The sequence below is a fragment of the Acipenser ruthenus genome, chromosome 37 (assembly GCF_902713425.1).
Source record: "Acipenser ruthenus chromosome 37, fAciRut3.2 maternal haplotype, whole genome shotgun sequence".
NCBI lineage: Eukaryota > Metazoa > Chordata > Actinopteri > Acipenseriformes > Acipenseridae > Acipenser > Acipenser ruthenus.
The window spans coordinates 4,800,421-4,825,874 of NC_081225.1; the positions used below are offsets into that span (position 1 = coordinate 4,800,421).

The 25,454-nt window shown below is 39.5% G+C and overlaps 1 protein-coding gene across 1 annotated transcript; it reads left to right on the forward strand.

Moving 5' to 3' along the window:
- Positions 1 to 1,768: 1,768 nt before the first annotated feature.
- LOC117397793 (steroidogenic acute regulatory protein, mitochondrial) lies at positions 1,769 to 24,417 on the forward strand. The gene is made up of 7 exons (XM_033996654.3): positions 1,769 to 2,642; positions 3,200 to 3,307; positions 8,634 to 8,761; positions 10,889 to 11,047; positions 11,767 to 11,951; positions 23,158 to 23,251; positions 24,043 to 24,417. Exons 1-7 carry the CDS (start codon positions 2,579 to 2,581, stop codon positions 24,145 to 24,147), a joined length of 843 nt encoding a protein of 280 aa, XP_033852545.2. The 5' UTR covers positions 1,769 to 2,578; the 3' UTR covers positions 24,148 to 24,417.
- Positions 24,418 to 25,454: the final 1,037 nt, after the last annotated feature.

Sequence of the window (25,454 nt, forward strand, 5' to 3'; positions counted from 1 at the left end):
TGCGCTTGCGCGATCAACTTATTTCCCAGTCAACTTATTTCCTACAACACCGGTCTTCAGACAGAATGCTAAAGGCAGTTAATCTTCCTTTTTGGCACATCTGCCGATGCTGTGTCCTTCAGTTGTGATGGCTTGGGTATTGTATCACATTAGGTAATGGTTACACTCCATATTTCAAAGGGAACATTAGGTTATTATCATAACCCTGGTTCCCTGAAAGAGAAATGTAACTATTACCCTTCAAGGTCGCTGCATTCGCTCCAACGCAGCAGGCCTGAAGAGAAAATGGCACAGAGTCCTATGCATTAGTTGTCTATCTCCTGGGAGCGAAGACGACGCCTGACGCAGACATGACTCTTAAAGGAGCAACTTTGATGTAAGTGCTCAGGTAATTCAGGCTATAAGAGCTATATCCCATTTGGTAATGGTTAACTTTCTATTTCAAGGAACCAGGGTTATGATAATAACTTAATGTTATTTCTGCTGGGTTACCTTTGTACCCCAGATTTTTATGTTTTTTGTTTGTGACATGTTCAGAAACAATAGTATAATATCTGAAGCAGACGTGTATCTATGTAGTTGTCGTGCATGCTTAACATGCTTGTGTGCACTTTTGTTAGCAACTATCAATCCTAATCAGATTATGCAGACATCAAAAAGCAATCTAAGAAATGTGTGTTCTTGTTCTTCAGTATATTCATATTAGCTGTGTTATGCATGTTGGGATGTACAGAATTAACAAAAAACTAAAATTAACTCAATTATACTCAAATGGCCCAAACAACAAATACATCTATATTCATGACACAAGCTGATGATTTGCTGGGGTAGATGTTTATAAGGGGAGCACTGCATTAAAAACAAAGTTACATTTTCACTGACATTTTGCAGTTTTCCCATGCGTTCCCAATAGTTATACTATGAGTTTACCATAGTTTGCCACGCATTGCCATCTTTTCAAATGTGTTTTAACATACCTCTGGGCTTACCTATGCTTTTCCATGCTTTCGCTTTTATTTCTTACACTTTGTCATGCTTTCACTATGGGAAACTTTTTTATAAGGGATATAATTGCTGTGAATTTGATGATGAGCCAATTAACTGCCCAATTATTTGTAAGAAAATGTTGTGCCCCTTAGTGTGTACAGTACCCCTGGCGAGCCCCAGTCCTTGATGCCCCAGCTGTGTGTGTGTGATAGAAGCAACATCTCTCATGTACTGGGTGATAACACCAAGGCCGTTTTTATTAAGTGTTTCTTCACAAGAGACTGATACAGGGGGAAGTTTGTATTTCTTGAGTGTTTAAAAGAAAATCACAAATTACATTTTCTATGTTACATGTTGAACTCCACAATTATGTATTCATATTCCTCTTTAAGGACTTGAAACAAAACAACTAGTAGTGTTACTGCAGTATAATCACAGAAACCGTTCCTTCAGCAAACACATATGATTTGTAGACTGGTGTGGAGATTTGCAAACTATCAGAAAGAAGGGCTTCCTGGAGATTAGACGTGGCTCGCTGTGACATATATATATATATATATATATATATGTATATATATATATATATATATATATATATATATATATATATATATATATAATGTTATGGCAGCCTGCAACCTGTAGGGTTAAAGAGTTACAGCAATGGAAATAAAAACATAAGAAATTAGTTACTGTACATAAAAGCAACACGGGACGTAGGAATTTTTCTTGTAAAGCTCTGAAATTATGGAATGCTCTGCTTTTGTTTTTCAGGGAAGCTGGGACCGTTACAGTTTTCAAGTAAAGACTAAAAACACACTTTTATAAAATGGCTTTCTTATCTTAGTGGGTTTTACTGTAACTTTAAAATGGCTGCTTTTGTATTATGTGTATACTGTTATTTAAATCTGTTATTTAAATGGCCTCATTGTGGCAGTTGAATGTGTGACATGCTATACAAATGTATTGTTTGTTCTTTTTTTATGCTATGTACTGTACAGTGCTTTGCGATAATTTTGTATAAAAAGCGCTATATAAATGCAAAATATCACGTTTTATTTAGAGTTTGGAAGTTATGGATGAGTTAAACAATGGAAGCCATTGACGGACTAGCAGTAGCCTTTGAAAACAAGGAGCACCAAACACTTTCCAGTGTTAGCACAGACATTGGAAAAAGCTAAATGTTTGTCTGCTGGTACTGGAATGAGAGGTTACCCCAGTCTCACAGTTCATAGAATTAGGGCAGAAAGTGGAAAATCTGAGTAATTGCCACACCCATGTGACAACACAACACAACACAAGAATATGGAGACTGACGTGTTTCTAGCTGGTCGCAGTAGAAGTATTAAGCAGCACCTTTATCTCTCCTCCAGGGCTGTGCGTGTGTCTGTGACAGACTCCATGGCCTTGCCCTGGGGCCTCGCTGTGGATGGCTCATTTGTTCTCTTATCTCTTTGCTCACTGAGCCTCGGCCTTCACTCTGGGTACATATAGCTTGAGCTGAGCAGGTTCCAGTAGAAAGAACACTTCCTAGCCAAACTACAGAGTGACAGAGCTTCCCATCGGAAACGAGAAGACAACAGCAAAGACAATGCTCCCGGCCACTTTTAAACTCTGTGCAGGCATCTCTTACAGACATCTTAGAAACATGACTGGTAAGAGACCAAGCAAAAACTATTAGACAGTGATGAGCATTTCTATTTTGTATTATTTTAAGCAACCCTGATTGGAGAGAATTATGGACTGCTAGTTAACTGTGTTGGGCAGGTAAGAGCCCTACCGCAGACACAGTCAGCTGCTGGTACTGTCTGATAATCAGGGTTTATTGCGATTATAAAACGACTAAACAGTGCATTTATTGTTATTTCAAATCTTTAAGTAACATCTCTCTTTTCAGTTTTCAATGCGATAGACATTCTGTCTCAATGTTTTGTGGGCATGTATCCTTTGTGCTTTGCAATGGAGCTTCCTGATTTGTAGATGAAAGTTCTGTGGTTGCTAATGTTGATAAAGCTATATTTAAATGGGCAATTTAAACTCTACCAGTTTCTACTGAATTAAGCTATAGTTTTGTGACGCTGTGCTGGACCACCAAACTCATGAATTAGAATCCAGGTCTCGTGAGGAGAAAGGTATGTGTAGTGAAATGGTCTGCTTGGCCACAAGAATGTTTAAGTAATCTACGAACGCTACTTTCTCCCTGTTTCCCCAGGTCTGCAGAAGACAGCAGTAGTTGCCATTAACCACGAGTTGAAGAGGTTTGCTGGTCCCGGACCCAGTAACTGGATTAGCCAGGTCCGCAGGAAGAGCTCCTTATTAAGTGAGTAATCCATGTAAAACAAACTCAAATTCAGTGACAACTTTTCGATATAAACTATAGTGAAGCGGTTTGCATAAATTCAGCACTAATATACAAGGTAATTAGGGACACATAGATTTAAAATAGTTTTCAAACTATACAGTGTGTTAGTTTAAGAATTATTTTTATTTGAGTATAGTGCTTTTATCACTTTTGTGTTTTCACATGAAAACTAACAAAAAGCAACAACCTCTGATACAACACCATACCTTCACTCTGCTAAAGAATCCCGGAAGAACAGAGATAAACACTTCTGGGAGACATTGGGGCAGTTTCCATAGAAAAATAAATCTCACGTTTCTCACACTATTTTGGTTGTACCTTTCTCAGGTAGTGTGGGTTTCCATGTAGTTTTCTTTTAGCCAGAGAATTTCTCCTTCCAAATGCAAATAACCAAATGAATATTAAAATACGGGAAGGTATATTAAATATTTGTGTCCGAGTTCCAATTTGGCCTTGCGTGACTACTGATATCGTACAGCTTTCTTAAACTGTGTTTCCACAGCGTTTAGGTTTGTGTTGAATCACCGCAAGTGCAGCCTACAACAGGCCACCAGAAGAAAGAGATGTGTACTATCCTTGCAGGGGTCTGCAGTTTGTGAAAAAAAACTTGTTTAAAGGGACAAAATGCTTGAAAAATCTACTAGTCCTTCTTGAAAAATCTACTCCCTCCCAAACACATACACAAATAGAATATAACTTGTAGGATTTTGGTTTTATTTGATTGTGTTCACTGTTAATCTCATGATTAACAGGATCTAGCCTTGTAGCTTGACAGGTTCACTAAATTCTTCAAGATACATAAAAGGTTCCCTCACCTCAACAAATGTATAACATATTTTAAGGAAACGTTCCTTTCAGTGCAGTTTGGAACACATTTGCTAGTAAATTCAAGTAAGATACTAAGAAGAGTACAACTATAATAAGCAATATTTGGAGTTATTCAAATATAAAAGTAGCTTCTGCCTCTTTTTTCCACTCTTTCTCTATAAGCTGAACCCATCTCCTGGCGTGCAGGTGTTTTAGTTTGTTGCATCACAGATATGAAATCATTGCCAACTATTACTGCTGCTTTGTGGAATTCAGATTTTTCTTGACGTTCTTTCAGTTTTGTAACTGCTGAACCCCAGATTTGTAAAGGACTTGTGGATAACCGGTCAAGTTTCTCTGCATTTTGTACTGTTTTTCTACCAAAACACACGCAATATTTAAAATGTATACACACATACAACAGGGTGAGCCTGGTTTCATACCCTGATGGCTTTTTTTCTCTGCACTAAATATATAAATGAATACATACTTTGCCATATTGCTATGAGATTTACAGTATATTTCATTTTTAAATACACTATTGTACAGATAATCTCAATAGTTTCACAAATCGATAGATTGTGCAATAAATAATCGCTTCTGTTCAAACCTAGCAAAAAAGTAATTTTAGTGTTTTAATCTAAAAATAAATAAATCAATGTAAAATGATAAATAGCAAACTAGGTTAGCAACACTAAAATCGAAAGAAAAAGAATTACATTTTTTGTTGTTACTTTTTTATTTTTATTTTTTTTAAACATCCCAACAAGTACTGTACATGCTTGACCACAAAAATGAATTTATAAAATTACACAACATGATTTTTTCTAATCCGCGAATACCTTAGCGACTATGGTGTTTGGTGGTGGCATTTCCTAATTTACAAAACATTTAAATACCTTAACATTTAAAAGATTAGTCTGTGCATTGCCAGAGGCTCTCTTGGCAGCCATTTCTGGGTCTCTTTGTAACCAATAGAAGATCAGCTTTTCCCACATAGGGGTGGGACATAAGCAGTTTTTAAAATGTTTGTGTGTAGGTGCTAGACTTCCATAATTCAGTTTTCAGAAACTTCCGTGGCTCTCTAAAAAAATACCTGGAGTGTCTTTCTAGCAACAGAACGATACAAACGGTAAAACTTGTCCCTCACACAAATCTTGTTGTCCCGGGTATCAGGTGATACGAATTGCACACCCCTGCCTTTTATTATTTGCTAACTATTTTTGACTGCATATATATTTATTATAAACCTATTATACACGTACTGAACCTTAGCTTCAGCAATTCTGATCCTTATAGTATACGAACTGAGCTAAAATAGCAGCTTTGGGTTAATGATAAAAAAAATAATCCAGTCAAAATGTTTACAATACATTTTTTATATACTGGTAGTACATATACAATAGACTACCATACTCGCCCGCATTTCCCACTATATATCATTCTTATTTATAAAATGCGAATTTTAAATACTCTATCCTGATTGGTCAAAACAGGTCACATGGGGTGTTGATAATACAGCATATCACCATGGGTCAGCACTATTTTTCAAAAACGGGCAAATCACTGACAGATGTCCAAACGCCACTAGAATTTAAAAACAAATTTGAAACTATGATGTGATAGGTGTTACACAAACTTACAATGTGATAGGGGTTACAGAAACTTGGTTGTCTCAGAGTGATGGAGACGAATATAATATTAGTGGGTACACACTGTATAGGAAAGACAGGACAGAAGAGATAGCGCTATACATAAGAAATAGTCTTGAAGCCCAGGTGTTAAATCAGGACAAAGAAAACAATGCCGAATCAATATGGGTCAGAATAATGGACAAAAATTCAAAGGGCATGATAATAGAAGCATGCTATAGACCGCCAAATTAAGACGCTGAGCAGAATAATCTGTTATACAATGACATTAGAAATGCGTGTAGCAAAGGAGAAGCCATACTAATGGGGGATTTCAACTTCCCCCCCGTATGAAATGGGAGAAGCCAGTGGGGAGCACAACCGACAAAATTTAAATGGTGGAAATGACAAATGACTGCTTCCTAACACAATTTGTCAAGGCACCAACTGGAGGGGAGGCATGCCTTGATTTAGTCTTTTCAAATAACAAAGACAGAATAACTTAGTACTTTAAAACCCCAAAAGTAATGACTAAAGTTAAGGTTTACAATTTTAGAAAAGCAAACTATGAAGGTAACAGAAGGAGTAAAATAGAGAAAACATCCACAGAAAAAGGATGGCTGTTTTTTAAAAATGTAGTATTGGAGGCGCAAAACAATTACATCCCAAAAGCAGACAAATTTAAAACAAAAAATGGCCAAAATGGTTTAATAGATCAATTTAAATAAATATTCAGCAAAAAAAGGCACTTACAGAGCATTTAAAAGGGACCAAAAACAAAGTACACAGAAAGAGTACTTGGAACTGCAAACACAAGTCAAAAAGGAAGTTTCAAAGGCCAAGAGAGATAAAAATCAATATTGCTAAGGGGGCTAAAACCAATTCCAAAATGTTTTTCCAATATTATAACAGCAAGTGAACATTCAAAGAGGAGGTTAAATGTCTAAGAGACACAAATGGCAAAATCACAGATGAAGGAAAAAAATAGCAAATATATTAAATGATTACTTTTCACAGGTTTTTACAAAGGAGGACACGGACAACATACCCCATGTCGACCTGTTCCTATCCAATTTTAAATAACTTTAGCATAACAGAGGCAGAACTGTTAAAGGGACTAGGAACTCTTAAAATAAACACATCCCCTGGGCCGGATGAGATCCTCCCAATAGTACTCAAAGAAATGAAAGAAGTTATTTACAAACCGCTAACCAAGATCATGCAACAGTCTCTTGACACAGGGGTTACCGACAGACTGGAGAATTGCAAACGTAATACAGAGCCACAAAAGGTAGACAAAACCGAACCAAGTAACTATGGAGCAAAAAGCCTGACTTCTATTATATGTAAACTTATGGAAACTATAATAAGATCCAAAATGGAAAATTACCTATATGGTAACAGTATCCTGGGAGACAGTCAGCATGGTTTTAGGAGATCGTATCTAAATAACCTGCATGATTTTTGAGGCACAATTGGCCGAGCGTCGTCTGGGGGTAGGGAGGGTTAGGTCGGCCAGGGTGTCCTTGGCTCACCGCACACCAGCGACCCCAGTAGTATGACCGGGCACCTGCAGGCTTGCCTGTAAGCTGCCCAAGAGCTGCGTTGTCCACCGACGCTGTAGCTCTTGGGTGGCTGCATGGTGAGTCCGCAGTGTGAAATAAAGAGGTCGGCTGATGGCACACGCTTCGGAGGACAGCGTGTGTTCGTCTTCGCCCTCCCGAGTCAGCGCAGAGGTGGTAGCGGTGAGCTGAGCCTAAAAACTAATTGGCCATTCTAAATTGGGATAAAATAATAAAAAATAATTGGCAACAACTAAATTTAAAAATAAATAAAAAAATAGGAGGAGTGGCAAACACTGTTGCAGCAGCAACGGTCATCCAAAATGATCTAGACAGCATTCAGAACTGGGCAGACACATGGCAAATTACATTAATAGAGATAATTGTAAGGTACTGCACACAGGCAATAAAAATATGCTTTACAATACTGAAATTGAAGAAGGAATCTATGAAAAAGACCTAGGAGTTTATGTCAACTCAGAAATGTTTTCATCTAGACAATATGGGGAAGACAAAAGGCCAACAAGATGCTCAGATATATTGTATAATGTGTTATTTAAATCAAGGGAAGTAATGTTAAAACTTTACAATACATTAGTAAGACCTCATTTCTGGTCACCTCATTACAAAAAGGATACTGCTGCTCTAGAAAGAGTGCAAAGAAGAGCAACCAGAATTATCCCAGGTTTAAAAGGCCTGTTGTATGCAGACAGGCTAAAAGAACTGAATCTATTCAGTCTTGAACAAAGAAGACTATGCGGTGATCTGATTTCAAGCATTCAAATTCTAAAAGGTATTGACAATGTCGACCCAGGGGACTTTTTCGACCTGAAAAAAGAAACAAGGACCAGGGGTCACAAATGGAGATTAGATAAAAGGGCTCAGAACAAAACTTTTTTACACAGAAAATTGTGAGGGTCTGGAACCAACTCCTCAGTAATGTTGTTGAAGTCGACAGCCTGGGATCCTTCAAGAAGCTGCTTGATGAGATTCTGGGATCAATAAGCTACTAACAACCAAATGAGCAAGATGGGCTGAATGGCCTCCTCTCGTTTGTAAACTTTCTATGTTCTTATGAAAAGTTGAGTTATAAAAAAACCTGAATGATAGAACTACACCAATTGTATAAACAAACATACGGTACGAAGGGCAAGTTACTGTTGTATTGCATTGTATGTTGATCACTGTTGTATTGCATTGCATTCTGTATTGATGCTTCTCCCAGTGATGCATTGCATTGCGTTGTATTGTGTATTAATTATTTTCCCTATGCTGCTGGTCCAGGCTCTAGGATTGAAGAGAAGCCCTACAGTGAGGTGGAAATGTCCTACGTGAAGCAAGGAGAGGAGGCTCTTCAGAAGTCAATCAGCATCCTCAGTGATCAGGACAACTGGAAGACTGAGATTGTGGCTGTAAGTTTCTCTATGGTACTGTGTGTGGCACTGTGACATGTACTGCACATACTGTTGCAGCAGCAAAGGTCATTCAAAATGATCTAGACAGCATTCAGAACTGGGCAGACACATGGCAAATGACATTTAATAGAGAAAAGTGTCAAGTACTGCACACATGCAATAAAAATGTGCATTATAAATATCATATGGGAGATACTGAAATTGAAGAAGGAATCTATGAAAAAGAACTAGGAGTTTATGTTGACTCAGAAATGTCTCCATCTAGACAATGTGGGGAAGCTATAAAAAAGTCCAACAAGATGCTCGGATATAATTGTGAGAAATGTTGAATTTAAATCAAGGGAAGTAATGTTAAAACTTTATAATGCATTAGTAAGATCTCACCTAGAATATTGTGCTCCGTTCTGGTCACCTCGTTACAAAAAGGATATTGCTGCTCTAGAAAGAGTGCAAAGAAGAGCAACCTGAATTATACCGGGTTTAAAAGGCCTGTCGTATGCAGACAGGCTAAAATAATTGAATCTATTCAGTCTTGAACAAAGAAGACTACGCAGTGATCTGAGTCAAACATTCAAAATCCTAAAAGGTATAGACAATGCCGACCCAGGGGACTTTTTTGACCTGAAAAAAGAAACAAGGACCAGGGGTCACAAATGGAGATTAGATAAAGAGGCATTCAGAACAGAAAATAGGAGGCACTTTTTTACACAGAGATTTGTGAGGGTCTGGAACCAACTCCCCAGTAATGTTGTTGAAGCGGACACCCTGGGATCCTGCAAGAAGCTACTAATAACCAAACTAGCAAGATGGGCGGAATGGCCTCCTCTCGTTTGTAAACTTTCTTATGTTCTTACCCATTCACAGCCAGGGAGATTAGGTGTTGTTGCCAGGTTCACCATATGTAACGCAGGCTAGATCATCAAAGTGCATGTACAGTTGTAGGAGCTTTCTAGTAAACAGGTATTGTGGACAGCCAGGGGTTAATTTGTAAACAAAAAGGTACCAGACCTTATATTTAAGGACGAGGGGTAGCATCTTGTACTAAATCTAATGTACTGACCTTAATTTACAGCAGCTCCCACATGCTTCAAGTTCTGTTTGTGGATCATGGTTTCGTGTCTTATTGTTGGTGTCGGTAGCTACGTGCCCACCTTTGCCTAGCCATGCTTTAACACAGTCTTCAAGACTAGAGGCGGGCTGACTAATCTGATGAACAGGAGCGATGACACTGCTGTTAAGAGCGCTAGTGTTTGTTTTTTTTTTTGTTTATTTTTAAATGTTGGCATTTTGGCGTTTGGGTTGTAAAAATACTAGTAATGTTGCATCCTAAAATATATCGTTAGGCCTACAGTACACTTTCGTCATTCAATTCATGGAACAGGAAAGCGGTTTTTTTTTGTACATAGTATGTATATAGAGTTCTTTTTTTACAACAAAAAATATGTTTTTTAATTCTCGCTTGCCAGACAAGAGGTAAAGGATATGCAATCCGGCACAAATTAACCCCTGTACAAAAGCAAACCAAAGTGTAATAAACCATGGTGAAAATATTGTAAAGCCCAGAGCGGTATGGTAAAGCATATTAAAAAGAACGTCAAATCATGGTAAACTATGGTCAATGCATAGTATAACCATGGGAATAGCATGGGGGAAACTGGAAAATTTACTGTTGCAAATTAATGTGGTCAACTTTTATAAGGGAGGTGATGTGAATTGACAGCAATATAAAGGGAAATGTGCTGATCTAGCCTGCTTTACACACATGGAAAGAGAATCTAGAACCGGAGGACTACTCCTGAACTCAGGTCAGCTTAACACGGTAGTGCATAAAAGAAAAACTTAATAAGCATTATTTCCATAAGAACCATTTACAATGATTGGAAATTAAATGATATTTTTTTAAAAAATATGAAAATGTAATAGCTACTTGTTACATTTTGGCGCTCATGAAAGTTGATGGCATTAGCTACAGTCAGGCACCATGAGAGCTTCCCTTCCCAGCTGCAGTCTGCAGTCCTGACCTGAACACCCCATGCCTGCCATGAAGTCCTGGCTCTCTGTGTTTAGTTGTGCTGAACTGTGTGTTGGTTTTGTGATGTGGATAAAGGATTCTCTCTGCACCAGGCCAATGGAGACAAGGTGCTGAGTAAGGTGCTCCCGGACATCGGCAAGGTGTTCAAGCTAGAGGTGGTCCTGGACCAGTACCCTGACCGCCTGTATGGGGAGCTGGTGGACAACATGGAGCAGATGGGAGACTGGAACCCCAACGTCAAGCAAGTCAAGGTACATTAGAACATGACAATAGGCGACAATATACAAACGACCCATCAGTGTTCATTGAGTTCCTAGTTACTGGCTGGGTCTTAAAGGATCCCCCATGGCTAGGTAACTCATTCCATACCCTCACCACTCTCTGTGTGAAGAGGTGTCTCCTACTCCGAGACAATCTCCGCTTCCATCTGTGTCCTCTGGTCCTGGTTTCTGTATTACTCGTAAAGTATTGGCTAGGGTTAACTTTCTCAAATCCTTTTAAGATTTGAAAGACTTAAATCATGTCCCTCTTAATTCTTCTTGGTTCAAGGCTAAATGATTCAGTTCCCTTAACCTGTCTTTATAACTCATTCCTTAAAGTGATTGATGCACAGCACTGTGCCGCTGGTGGTCAAATTAAATTACGGCTTATTTAGAGGATGTTTACTTTGCATATCAACCCATCTAAGCTAATTTCACAGACCTTGATTAACACTAAATCGTAAAGTTTACCCGAGGGAATATTAGATAGTCCAAGATCAGTGCTAATGGGGGTATGTGACACCCTAGGTGTATGTTTTACACTGCCGAAACTACCTGTGGGTGGCCTGCCAAGATTGGCAACTCAGCACAACCATGATTCAAACCAGGGAGCTCCTGATTGCATGACTCACCCTTCAGTCACTCAATACTGCCTTCAGTCAGAATGTAGTCTGTATCTGGTGCTCATTCCTCTTCTCTCTACTGATCAGATCCTCCAGAGGATTGGGCAGGACACCATGGTGACTCACGAGATGGCAGCCGAGACCGCAGGCAACATCGTGGGGCCCCGAGACTTTGTGAGCGTGCGCTGTGCCAAGAGGCGTGGCTCCACCTGCTTCCTTGCTGGCATGTCCACCCGATACACTGGCATGCCCGAGCAAAAAGGCTTCATCAGGTAAGGAGCAGCACAGGTTTTCTGTGAAATTCCCCAAAGTACAGGGGTACATAAGATGGGAATTTTACTTACAAGTGACAACTTCTAATAGAACTACCATAGGGTGTCAAATAAATGAAACTTTTATATTACTATACAAAATGCATCACATTCCATATGATTGTCCTGAGGGGCTACTTGTACGATGCATAATAAGATCAAATGTTGACGCAGGCCATGAACAGGTTCAGGTTCAATTCCCACCAAAATCTTTTTTCTTTTCTTTATTTAGATTAAGCAGTAGTAAATATAGACAATAGTGGCATTTCAAAACCACATGAGCCTGATTTTACTTTAGTGATAAAGTTGGCTACAATAATTGCTTGATTAACATGGAACTTAGTAGTTCTTTGCTGATATTAATGTTCAGCTTTCATGTCTAAACGTGTGTACTTACTAATACTTTAAACTCACATTCATTTAATAATAAATATTGACGTATATTATGTCCCCGAGTGCCTGTAAAAAATGTACAAATAAACACTGGTTGATAAAAAAGGGCAACTCCTCAAAATCTACTAAAGTCGATGATATACTGAAATCCCTTTTGGAGAAATTGCAGGGTTCGAAATTAGCACCCGCAAAATGCAGATGGATTTGGTCTGGGGCAGGTAAATTTGGCATACTAGCCCGCCCCTGTGGCACATCCGTTTTTATTGCTTTTGTTTATTTATATTGATGCCCAAGCATGTGGGAAGCAAGGGCGCTGGAACTACGGTTGCTGGGGGTGGGGCAGCACCACCTGGCTTTGCATGGCTTCCATCTCATATACAGGGATTACAGTTTTGTTCAATGGCTTTCAGCACCCCCACTTTAAAATTGTGCCACTGGTGGGAAGTGGGTGTGCTATGGGCATGGTTGATCTGCACTGTCTATAATAATGTCATGAATCAACTGTTTCAACCAATTAGCATTGCCATGTGGGGGCTGGCATTTAGTGTTTCAATCAATTAGCACTAAACTATGCCATATGGGCGGGTGCTTATTGTTTCAACCTATAAGTAGCAAGCATTGCCCTGCGATAGAGTTTACTTTCCGAAAGTCTCAAAGCAGCTGTGATAACTGAGCTCAAAAATGTCTGATCCAGCACTACATTTAAAACAAACCGAGCAAACTGTTTAACTGTTAGCATGCATATGTCAATATATTTACCAATAACAAGCCATATATTTAAAGTGTATCTTGCAGGGTTTTTTTTTTTTTATCACTGAAATGGATGCAGCAGTGTTTATTAAGAATATTATCTATCTATCTATCTATCTATCTATCTGTCTATCTATATCTATCTTATTAATGAAAATAAGATTTGAAAAATACAACTTGCTTTGTCAAGCCTGTGCATATTAAATACAGTAATAAAACTAGCTGCAGTGATCAGGTGGATCATGTCGTTTGTGGTGCACACTTTCTCGACAGTGATTATCTGTAGGGTGACAATTAAATATATCATGGAATTTAGAAACAAGCAATAAGTCAGATACGGTACCTTCAGTGCACGTCAAATTTTTTTTTTATAAATATCATTGAGGATTTATAGGAAACCACCATTGCAATTTTTGACAAAAACTTACACCCATAATATCGGCACTCACTTTTAAAATTATATAGAGACTTTAATTATTGTGAATCATCAGCAAAACATGTAAATAGTTGTTATGGAATTACCATAGTAGAATATAAACCTGTATTTCTGGATTATAAACATCTATCTGAACTTTACTGCACCAGAAAATTTGAAACACTGACATAATGGTGAGTAAAGAAACGTTTATTTTTCCATATTCATTGCTGAAGTTGTCTTATCTGCTTATATAATGCCATCTTATCCATCCTTATGTCTACTGTACATTATTGTAATGTTTGTAATTTATCGTCTTTGAAAAGATTTCACAGTGTCACTGTCAGTGGTCTGCTGTTCTGTGACAGTCTGTGGCCTGTGATCAGACAAAATATGACAAAAATGGGTATTACAAGCCATAACATACAATTGCTAAACTAATATAAACTAATTACAGAGTATATATACTGAAACGTATATTATTGGTAATCAAACACATTACAATTTCACCATACAGTGTTGCCGATCCGCACAGGTTTTGGAAGGTCCACAACTCTATTTCTTGTCGATCCCTTTAGTCGCTGCTTGTTAGTGGGATCCTGCTGCCTCGCCGGCGGTTAAAAAATGTAGGGTTTTGGCCCCTGGTCGCTAAAATTTAATTGGGTCTTCTACTTCATCTTAAGAACATAAGAAAGTTTACAAGCGAGAGGAGGCCATTCAGCCCATCTTGCTCGTTTGGTTGTTAGTAGCTTATTGATCCCAGAATCTCATCAAGCAGCTTCTTGAAGGATCCCAGGGTGTCAGCTTCAACAACATTACTGGAGAGTTGGTTCCAGACCCTCACAATTCTCTGTGTAAAAAAAGTGCTTCCTATTTTCTGTTCTGAATGCCCCTTTATCTAATCTCCATTTGTGACCCCTGGTCCATGTTTCTTTTTTCAGGTCAAAAAAGACCCCTGGGTCGACATTGTCTATACCTTTTAGGATTTTGAATGTTTGAATCAGATCACCGCATAGTCTTCTTTGTTCAAGACTGAATAGATTCAGTTATTTTAGCCTGTCTGCATACGACATGCCTTTTAAACCCGGGATAATTCTGGTTGCTCTTCTTTACACTCTTTCTAGAGCAGCAATATCCTTTTTGTAACGAGGTGACCAGAACTGAACATAATATTCTAGGTGAGGTCTTATTAATGCATTGTAAAGTTTTAACATTACTTCCCTTGATTTAAATTCAACACTTCTCACAATATATCCGAGCATCTTGTTGGCCTTTTTTATAGCTTCCCCACATTGTCTAGATGAAGACATTTCTGAGTCAACATAAACTCCTAGGTCTTTTTCATAGATTCCTTCTTCAATTTCAGTATCTCCCATATGATATTTATAATGCACATCTTTATTGCCTGCCTGCAGTACTTTACACTTTTCTCTATTAAATGTTAGCCTGCGTGGTTCAGGGTGTGTGGAGCTGGGGGCTTCTAATTCCCTGTTAATTAGTATCTATTTTCTATTTAAGCCCTGATCACTTGCACCTTTGCTGTCTAGTGTGACGCTGTCATTTTGTGCTCCACCGCTAATATCTAAACTTCGTATATCTCACTCACTCTCTGCACAGCGCTGCCAAGATATTATCAATCATTTTCCTACCTGCTCAGGTGATCTTTCTTTTCATTCAGCTTCTCTTTTCGACTTCAAGAGCTCCAACGTTAGTCTTTCCTGTTCCATCCAGTCTCCATCTCAGCAACAGCGTCGGCCAAAGCGCAGCTTCATTTCTCAACTTGTCTGCAACTTTATCAGAAAGACTGGTCCTACTTTAGCTCTATTAAATCCACCACAAAGTTTTGTCTGCGGAATCTCTCTTTACTCCTCGCCTGCAATCAGACGCCCCTCCCCCGCTCCCACAGAGCCAGCACAATTACCGTTCCATCAGAAGATCCTGCTGTGGACCTCCATCAGCTACGTTCAACCTTTTAAAGACGTATCCAGCCCATTACAAACTCCATTTCAACCAGTGTCGGCTAGTGATTTGACTGGTCACAACATGCTCCAACGACACTGCTGTACTGCAGCTTTTCCACCGGCGCCTCACAGACCATGGTTACCATGGCAACGCACTCATTGAGTGACTGCGGGGAGTGGTAAGTTGCCATGGTGACTAGGCAGCTTCATCAGGCTCTGTGTGCTCGGTGCCTCAGTACTGCAATCTTCTGACTTCCTGTTGCTGTGCTATCACAACTGGTGGGGACGAATTCAACGCGCCGAATCATGACATCTAAATACTGCGTTAACTTATTTATATACATGACTAACTGTCCTAAAACATGTCCAGAATATTTTATTCAAATCTAAAGGAATAAGCAAATGTTGTTCTACATAGACAAGGATTTTAATCGTAATAACCTCACATAGTCTACCCTGCTTCACTCGTCAGTGGTTTAATTCCAATCATAACCTCTAGATGGCAGTATAATACCACAAGTTCTCTCTCCTTTCTTTCTCTCTCTCATATATATATATTTATATATATATATATACATGGATTTGAAAGTAAACAATAACGAGTAGTTGTCATGCCATCAAAAACCTATAAATACCACCAATGTTTTGATTCAAACACAGGCTCCCTTGAGAGAGATATGTACAACATATCGAAACGTTGGGTATATATATATATATATACACACACACACAGTACTGTGCAAAAGTTTTAGGCAGTTGTGAAAAAATGCTGTAAAGTAAGAATGCTTTCAAAAATAGACATGTTAATAGTTTATATTTATCAATTAACAAAATGCAAAGTGAGTGAACAGAAGAAAAATCTACATCAAATCAATATTTGGTGTGACCACCCTTTGCCTTCAAAACAGCATCAATTCTTCTAGGTACACTTGCACACAGTTTTTGAAGGAACTCGGCAGGTAGGTTGGCCCAAACATCTTGCAGAACTAACCACAGTTCTTCTGTGGATTTAGGCAGCCTCAGTTGCTTCTCTCTTCATGTAATCCCAGACAGACTTGATGTTGATATCAGGGCTCTGTGGGGGCCATACCATCACTTCCAGGACTCCTTGTTCTTCTTTACGCTGAAGATAGTTCTTAATGACTTTCGCTGTATGTTTGGGGTCGTTGTCATGCTGCAGAATAAATTTGGGGCCAATCAGATGCCTCCCTGATGGTATTGCATGATGGATAAGTATCTGCCTATACTTCTCAGCATTGAGGAGACCACTAATTCTGACCAAATCCCCAACTCCATTTGCAGAAATGCAGCCCCAAACTTGCAAGGAACCTCCACCATGCTTCACTGTTGCCTGCAGACACTCATTCGTGTACTGCTCTCCAGCCCTTCGGCGAACAAACTGCCTTCTGCTACAGCCAAATATTTCAAATTTTGACTCATCAGTCCAGAGCACCTGCTGCCATTTTTCTGCACCCCAGTTCCTGTGTTTTCGTGCATAGTTGAGTCGCTTGGCCTTGTTTCCACGTCGGAGGTATGGCTTTTTGGCCGCAAGTCTTCCATGAAGGCCACTTCTGACCAGACTTCTCCGGACAGTAGATGGGTGTACCAGGGTCCCACTGTTTTCTGTCAATGCTGAGCTGATGGCACTGCTGGACATCTTCCGATTGCGAAGGGAAGTAAGCATGATGTGTCTTTCATCTGCTGCAGTAAGTTTCCTTGGCCGACCACTGCGTCTACGGTCCTCAACGTTGCCCGTTTCTCTTTGCTTCTTCAAAAGAGCTTGGACAGCACATCTGGAAACCCCTGTCTGCCTTGAAATTTCTGCCTGGGAGAGACCATGCTGATGCAGTGTAACTACCTTGTGTCTTGTTGCTGTGCTCAGTCTTGCCATGGTGTATGACTTTTGACAGTAAACTGTCTTCAGCAACCTCACCTTGTTAGCTGAGGTTGGCTGTTCCTCACCCAGTTTTATTCCTCCTGCACAGCTGTTTCTGTTTCAGTTAATGATTGTGTTTCAACCTACATATTGAATTGATGATCATTAGCACCTGTTTGGTATAATTGTTTAATCATACACCTGACTATATGCCAACAAAATCCCTGACTTTGTGCAAATGTACCTAGAAGAATGGATGCTGTTTTGAAGGCAAAGGGTGGTCACACCAAATATGGATTTGATTTAGATTTTTCTTCTGTTCACTCACTTTGCATTTAGTTAATTGTTAAATTCAATCTATTAACATGTCTATTTTTGAAAGCATTCTTACTTTACAGCATTTTTTCACACCTGCCTAAAACTTTTGCATATATATATATTTTTTAAGCCGGTTGCTACCGCTGTGAAGCTCGGACACTACAGCTTTTCTATCTTTTCTATCCATTCCTGCAGTTTGTTCTCACTCTGGTGGATTCTCGGGAGTTCTCCTCCTGCCTCAACCTTTTGTCTACCTAATATCAACCGACATTCTTCAATTTCAACTCTACCCGCCCCCCCCCCCCAAGGATCTGGTCATAAAGCCACGCGCTTATAAGCTTTCTGAGACGCTCAGAATCTATCGTCACATTAACTTCCAGCTTCTCTGCATCAGGCATCCACTCCAGCGACCTCTTCCTGTTCCCGGATTCGTGCTTCCTCATCTGGCTCCTCTCCTCCAAACCGATAAATTTCACCAAGGTACTTTATTCAACCTTCAAAGTTATCATTTCATCAACATGAGCTGCCAGTGCCAGGCAGATACGGAAACCATGTCCTTCAACTATCAACATTTCTGTCAAGTGTCCTCTTACCCTGCAGAAGACAATACACTCACAGACTGCTCCCGACCAAATCAATGGGTTTCGCAGCAGCCTCAGAGCAACCCTCTCAGGTTCTGCAGCGGCCTCAGATCTTTATTATTATTATTATTATTTATTTCTTAGCAGACGCCCTTATCCAGGGCGACTTACAATTGTTACAAGATATCACATTATACATTATTTCACATTATACAGATATCACATTATTTTTACATACAATTACCCATTTATACAGTTGGGTTTTTACTGGAGCAATCTAGATAAAGTACCTTGCTCAAGGGTACAACAGCAGTGTCCCCCACTGGGGATTGAACCCACAACCCTCCGGTCAAGAGTCCAGAGCCCTAACCACTACTCCACACTGCTGCCCTACTACTCCACACTGCTGCCCTCTGCATTCTGCAGATCTATGCATTCTTCATCTGCCCCATCTCTGGCTTCATCTAAACTACCTTAACACTCAAAGACCAATATCCACCACATTCAGCAGATCTCTGCTCTCTACAGCAGACCACCGCACTCTACCAATGGCAGTCCACCATTCACGATTACAGAACACTGCTCCCTCTTCAGATCTAATCACTATTACAGCATGCTTAGTTGCTTTAGTTTACAGTTTAAATCTGTAACTGCACTTCTTCAGAGCTTCCAACGCTCCCGCTTCCCTCCAATATGCAGATCGTGGCAGCATTCCGCAATCACAAATGGAGATTAGATAAAGGGGCATTCAGAACAGAAAATAGGGGGCACTTTTTTACACAGAGACTTGTGAGGGTCTGGAACCAACTCCCCAGTAATGTTGTTGAAGCTGACACCCTGGGATCCTTCAAGAAGCTGCTTGATGAGATTCTGGGATCAATAAGCTACTAACAACCAAACGAGTAAGATGGGCCGAATGGCCTCCTCTTGTTTGTAAACTTTCTTATGTTAAATTTGAGTTAGCGCTATAATTAGGGGTCTATTTAAATCGCAGTAAATTTACATCTTTTTCACGGGTATGTTGCGGAATAAAATTGGGATTTCGCGGTCCTGTTTAAACATTAAATAAACCTAAGTAGACAGTATTTCAGAACACTATAAAGCCTAAAACCGAGTGCTGTCATTTGTTAAAGGCAAGCATGCAGCATCCCCCAGCAGTTGACTTGCCCATACATTGAGACTGCACGTTCTGCATCCACTGAATTGGTTGGAAGTGTAAGGCAAAGCTTTGCCAAGGTATACAGATGTGGAAATCGATTAGAAACAGCCCAAAAACTCGGTTACACAAGGGCATCTGGCATACTTTAATAAAAGCAATGTATGCAGCACGTTCGTTGTCATGTTATTTGTCCCATCCAATCATTTATTTTATTAGTATTCAGGTCTAAAATTCCAACTACGAAAAAGTAAGCAGCAGGTTGAAGCGAGGTGGCTGTGCTGGATTGTTTTAGTACTGATTTAACTTGCAGACAGGAATATTTTTTGTCTGGGCTGACTTTCCAGTTTGGTTTCTGAAAGCTGTTTATTTTACGTTCTGTTCAGCAGACCCTGTAGTAGCCTTTTGTTTAATGTGTGACTCTGAAGCTAAATAGCGATCGATCGTATTTTCTCCAAATACACATTAAGATATGGAAAACAGTTACCTCAGTCTGCATGTACAGTTTCTTTTGGGAAATATCTTGAAACAATCATCAGCCGAAATATACTTTGCTTTTTTTGTCGTCCATTTCTACTATTTTACCTCCAATGCTGAAAACTAGATTAAAGCAACATAAATCAAAACAATGCAGCACCAACTTTGTCCCGCCCCCTCCTGTTGACAGTACAGGTCACATAAAAGCAGTAAAGACGCACGGATAGGCTGATTAAAACTTTGTCATTTTAATAGTAAACAAGAATGTTAACTGCTTTGGAGGTTTTTTTTTGTTTAAATGTTATTTGTGGACGTTTTTTTGTTTGTTTGTTTTTTGCTTAAGTGCAATGCACACAGGACGGCGAAGGAATAAAAGGGTCTATCTATAGAAGGAAGATACGTAGTTTGCGTCGCTTGCGTTGTGCAGTAGTTCATTTAAACGACTTTTTTTTTTCTCCTCTCCGTACTTGTTTGTATGCATTGACCCCTAGAAGTGAATTTCGTTGTGACCCCTCAATTTCACGATTATCGTGATTTAGGTAGACCCCTACCTACAATGTCATAGTTATCCACATGGACCACGGCTTCTAATTCTATAAATTTATTTCTAATGCTTCTTGTATTTAAATATAGGCATTTCAGTTTGTGAACATCGTCAACAATTTGGTTGCACTTTGTTGTTTGTTATAAAGCCTGGCTATATTCTGTATATTCTGTGTCAGGCACTCCGGCTCAGTGTTTTATAAATAAACGCATTATTACATTTTAGTGAGTGTTTTTTCCTCTTGCAAATGTAAATGCTTCCTAAAATTACTTAGGACTTATCATGGATCCCACTCACTGGATCATGGATCCCACTCGCGTGCAGTGAGAGGCGTCTCTGCGTTCTCGTGTTTATGCTGTAAAAACGTACAGCCAACAAGTGATTCTACATTATTAAGTATGGAGGCGGTTGATATAAAAAGAAAGCTGTCTACTGGAGAATGTTTAGCAGTGGAAAGTTATGTTGCTGGAAAGGGTAGATATTCTGTTTGGAAACATTTCTAACTTGTTGTTTTCCGCGATAGTAAAAGTTCAAGTGGATTTGTACAGTGCAAATCTTGCAAACTTTTACTTAAATATGACAGCAAAAAGACAGGAAATTAATCTTTGCAGCGGCACACTGAAAAAGGACATACTCGCCCTGCAGCACGGCCAAGTCAGTCGTACATAACTTCGTTTGTACAGACCGAAAAAACAGCATGGAGAAAAGGCTGGAAAACATTGCCCCAGATGTGCCGCAGTTTAGGGTTGATTTCTTTCGACCATTTTAGGAAGCTTAGGGGAGACCAGCATCCTGCGTTGAACCTGGTAATTCCGTGGTTTGAGAAACTTAAATGACATTGTTTTTACCAGTTTTGGCATCCTCCAGTGGAAACATTGTTGTTAAAACTCTGGCAGTTGAAAGTCTGGTGTGATATAATGACAAGTCATCGACATATAATTTGATGTTCAACGTTAGCTTTGCTGTTTTTTAGCTAGGTTTATCCAAACATGATGCTATATGTCTGTACCTGAGACGACCAAGTAAAATGTTCATCTAACTGGATGCTTCGCTGAGAGTATTTGTTTTCTTTTTAATTTGTGTTTTGATTCGAAACGTGCTTTCTGTATTTCAATAGCATGTTGTATTTATGGTGATATTGGGGTCCGGTCGGGTATGAAATAAATGTAAAGGGCTCGGGCTGGGTTTGGGTCGAGTTTATTTTTATACCTGAGCTGTGTATTTTGTAGTGTAGCTCCCCCTGGCTCTATCCTATCCTGATTACTCTGTTAACTTTCAGTGCACTGGATCCCCTTCTGTTCAGGTGCAGCCGGTCCTGCCTGTACAGGCCACGCCTCGTCAAAGGTTCCCCAGTGCCCCATAAACCTGTGCCCCTCTTGCCTACACCAGTTTTTAAGCCACGGTTCTTGGCCCTACCATAGAGGCTGACTCTGTTTACCTATGTCGTTTGTTCCTAAGTGAACAACAACAACTGGATCCTCCCCGGCCCAGGCCAAGAGCCTGTTCACCCGTGTTGTTATGTTGTGCACCGAGTAGGCAACACACTATGTGCAACTCAGGATCACGGCTGCACACTTGACTATCTGTATTCTTAATGATTGAATCCCCTATGACTATTGCTGCCTTTTTTGAATTTGCCCTGGGGGGCTCCACACCACACCCGCCACTGTGCTTGCAGTGTCAGGTAAGGCCGTCTCTCCGAAGGGAGCAAACCTGTTTTGAAACACTCAGCTCTGCAGTGGCTGTTTTGGTAGAGGGTGCACTCCTTTTTTGTCCCACTGTAATCCAGTCCCTACCTGGTACGGACTGTTCACTCCCCCCTCCTCTATTTGAGTGCATACCTCTCTAAAAGACTGTTCTATAAAATCTTCCACTTCTATCGTGCTGTGCAGTCCAGCCAGCCTTGCCTCAAGGCCGCCACCCTAGCATCAAGATCAGCGACCAGCTGGCATTATTCTCCGGTGTATTCCCCCTGGATAGGATTATCCAGAGAAGTCCATATTCTGCAAACCTGGGTTTGGGTTTGTTTCCAAGGGAGAGCTTTACTGTTGTAATTTACCAGTTAAAAATGTGACAGTAGTTTAATACTTTGTGTTAGCTTAGGGCTACTGTTTGGACTATTACATTTGCTCGGTAGACGGTAATTGTTGCAGTTACAATAGATGCTGTAGATGGATTATGTACACAAGCCAATTGGTGGGTAATTAAATAGTTCATTAATACATATTTTTAGTGAACGGCAAATTACAAGCCTTTACATGTTTGTTTTCACCCTAATTTAGCTGGTCCAGGTGCTATAGAACAAAATATAAACTGGCTTGATTTGTAAGCAGTAAAATGCTAACATATAGTGGCTCATTAAAAACAAATAATTAAAAGGCTGTCATTTCTGCATGGCATAGCATTCTGTTGCTGCATTCTTTAAAAATGAAAAAAAACAGTGTCTGTGTAATATTAACATTGGTGCAATCTGAGAATGGGCACAAGACTGAAAATGACTCTGGGATTACATATTGATAAATCACCAGCTATCTATTGCATTAAGTCTCAATTATAAACGCATAGAAATGGTTGTAGATGATTAGAATATTACTTGTTTTTGTTGCTCACAGTTGGTAGATAACTATATAATGTACCAACAGCAGCAGATAGACAGAGCGCTGTATATTGGTGTCCAAACTGTTTCTTCGTTCTAGAGCGGAGAACGGCCCCACCTGTATTGTTCTTCGGCCCAATGCTGAGGACCCAACCAAGACAAAGTTCACCTGGCTTCTCAGCATAGACCTGAAGGTAAGAGATCTTTACAGACTGGAGCCTTTGGAGTGGGAAAGGGTTGGTTGGTGCAGTAAGCAAACAAGAGGGGTTGGTCAGTACTAGGAAATTAATGAATAAATAATGCAGGTAAGTTACGGGTTTTACAGCCTTAGTTATCATGCCTTTACATTACCAATGAACAGTTTTGTTAGGGTTTTATCAACTAATGTCTTGGCCAGGCTAATACCCATTTTAATAAGAAGCAATATAGTACAATACATCAAATGTGTGGTTTAAATGTAAATGTCAAGCTGTTGAGAAGTATCGATACTTGGAAAAATAAAATTAAAACACCCCATAATACAGTAGAGTAAGACAATACAGGGTGACATGTCATAGGCAGTAAAATATTTAGTGACCAGTCACTGTGACTGGCAGCAGTTTCTAGCGGAAACCCCGATTACCTACATTAGGCTGAATGGGATTTGTGCTTTAGAGGTGATTTATGTGCATACTAACCCGATTTTGCGAAGGATCACTTTTTTGTTATCCTTGGACCTGAAGAAATTGAACCACTCAAATACTGATTGTGCATACTAATTAGGAACGTACCTGAAATCCTTAAAACTGGTAGGTATTAGGGTTAGCAATGCATAGTTGACTTCAGAAATCGATAGTCAACCAATACAAATACATGTGTTTTATTCATATATTTTAAGTGATAACAAGTAGACCTATTCGACTATTTTTGCCTCAGCTAGTAGTGGTGTGGGTGCAACTGGCTTTCCAGCTTCAATTCTTGATCAATCTTTTTCTCACCAATGCAGGGTTGGCTTCCGAAAACCATCATTAACCAGGTCCTGTCCCAAACCCAAATGGACTTCGCCCAGCACCTGCGTGACCGCATGGAGACCATAGCTCTACCCTGCTGACCCCTCAGACCAGCCCAACACCGCACTGCATGCATACTGTACACACAGCAGCCTCTATAGAAGCAGACACAGTCGCAATTGCCAATGCAGGAGTGGGTGGACTTTTTCTTAACCGGATTGAACAAACACATAATTTGTTTTCACCTTTATTCCATTTGTTTTACAAAATTGTAGTTAAAAGAAAAATACTGTAGATGTGTGTGGATATTGAAATGTACTACAGGATGCACACATATTTGTGATAAAGTAGCCTAACTCATTTTTATTTGATGTGTGTATTCCAATTTTTCTCTCCATGTGGGCCTAACAGTAGGATGTAGTTATTATGGACGAGTATGACAATTGATAGCCATTTAAGAGCTTGTTCAATTAGAAAAATGTTGCACTTTTGCATGAACTTTAATAGGCCTTCGTATCTCTTGCTGAGAGTGACGAAGAAACTTGGCTACACGAAACAGTGCTATAAAATTACTGACTTTTTAAAAAAATCCATCAGATTTCCAAAAGCCTAGACACTAAACACCTTCTCCAGCTACAGTGACAGCAGGCGCTACGGCGCGGGGTAGAATCCCAGGCTCTGCTGTAGGTAATGAAGCAAATGCCTTTATTGTAAAGTAGCCAATTATTTATTAACTTGCAATTATATTAATTCACAGATATGCTGTATATGTTGTTATTTATTGTATCTATTTAATTATGTATGAATGGAAAACTTTACATTGGGGGGAGGTATGTTTTAAAGGGATTAGAATTGACCTGAATTGAAAATACTTGCCTGTTGGGGGTAGAGCTGTGGATTTTAAAGTGCAGCCAGGACCCTGTCTCCATCTTCACGTTATTTAACCTTAAAGCACATTTCCCTTTCTTTTATGGTGTTGCAATTGTTCTTTTTACTATTGCTCCAATTGAGTTATTTTCTCTAGATTTGCCTTTGAGCTAGAGATGGCACATTGAAATGGAATGAGGATGGCAGTTCAGGGCTGGCACTTAGATCAAGCTCAAAGTAGGTTAAAGAAAAATGCGAACTCAATGTTGTATATTTTTAACATATTGGGAATGTTTGTAACCCAGGTTTAGAAACTAACAATAACCTTCTGAAACTTACTAGTCCTTCTGTGAAGTGCCTACGTTGGAATCAACAACAGTTGGGGTCTCTAAAAAAAAATAGGCGTAGTTTTATTTTCCGAAAAAATAAACAGCATTGTAAATTTTGATTTTATTTATTTATGTATTTATTTTTTTAACAAAGGCACCTTAGTAAAGGCTCCTACAGATCGATCAGTCACCTGTGTGCACCGCGTTACTGA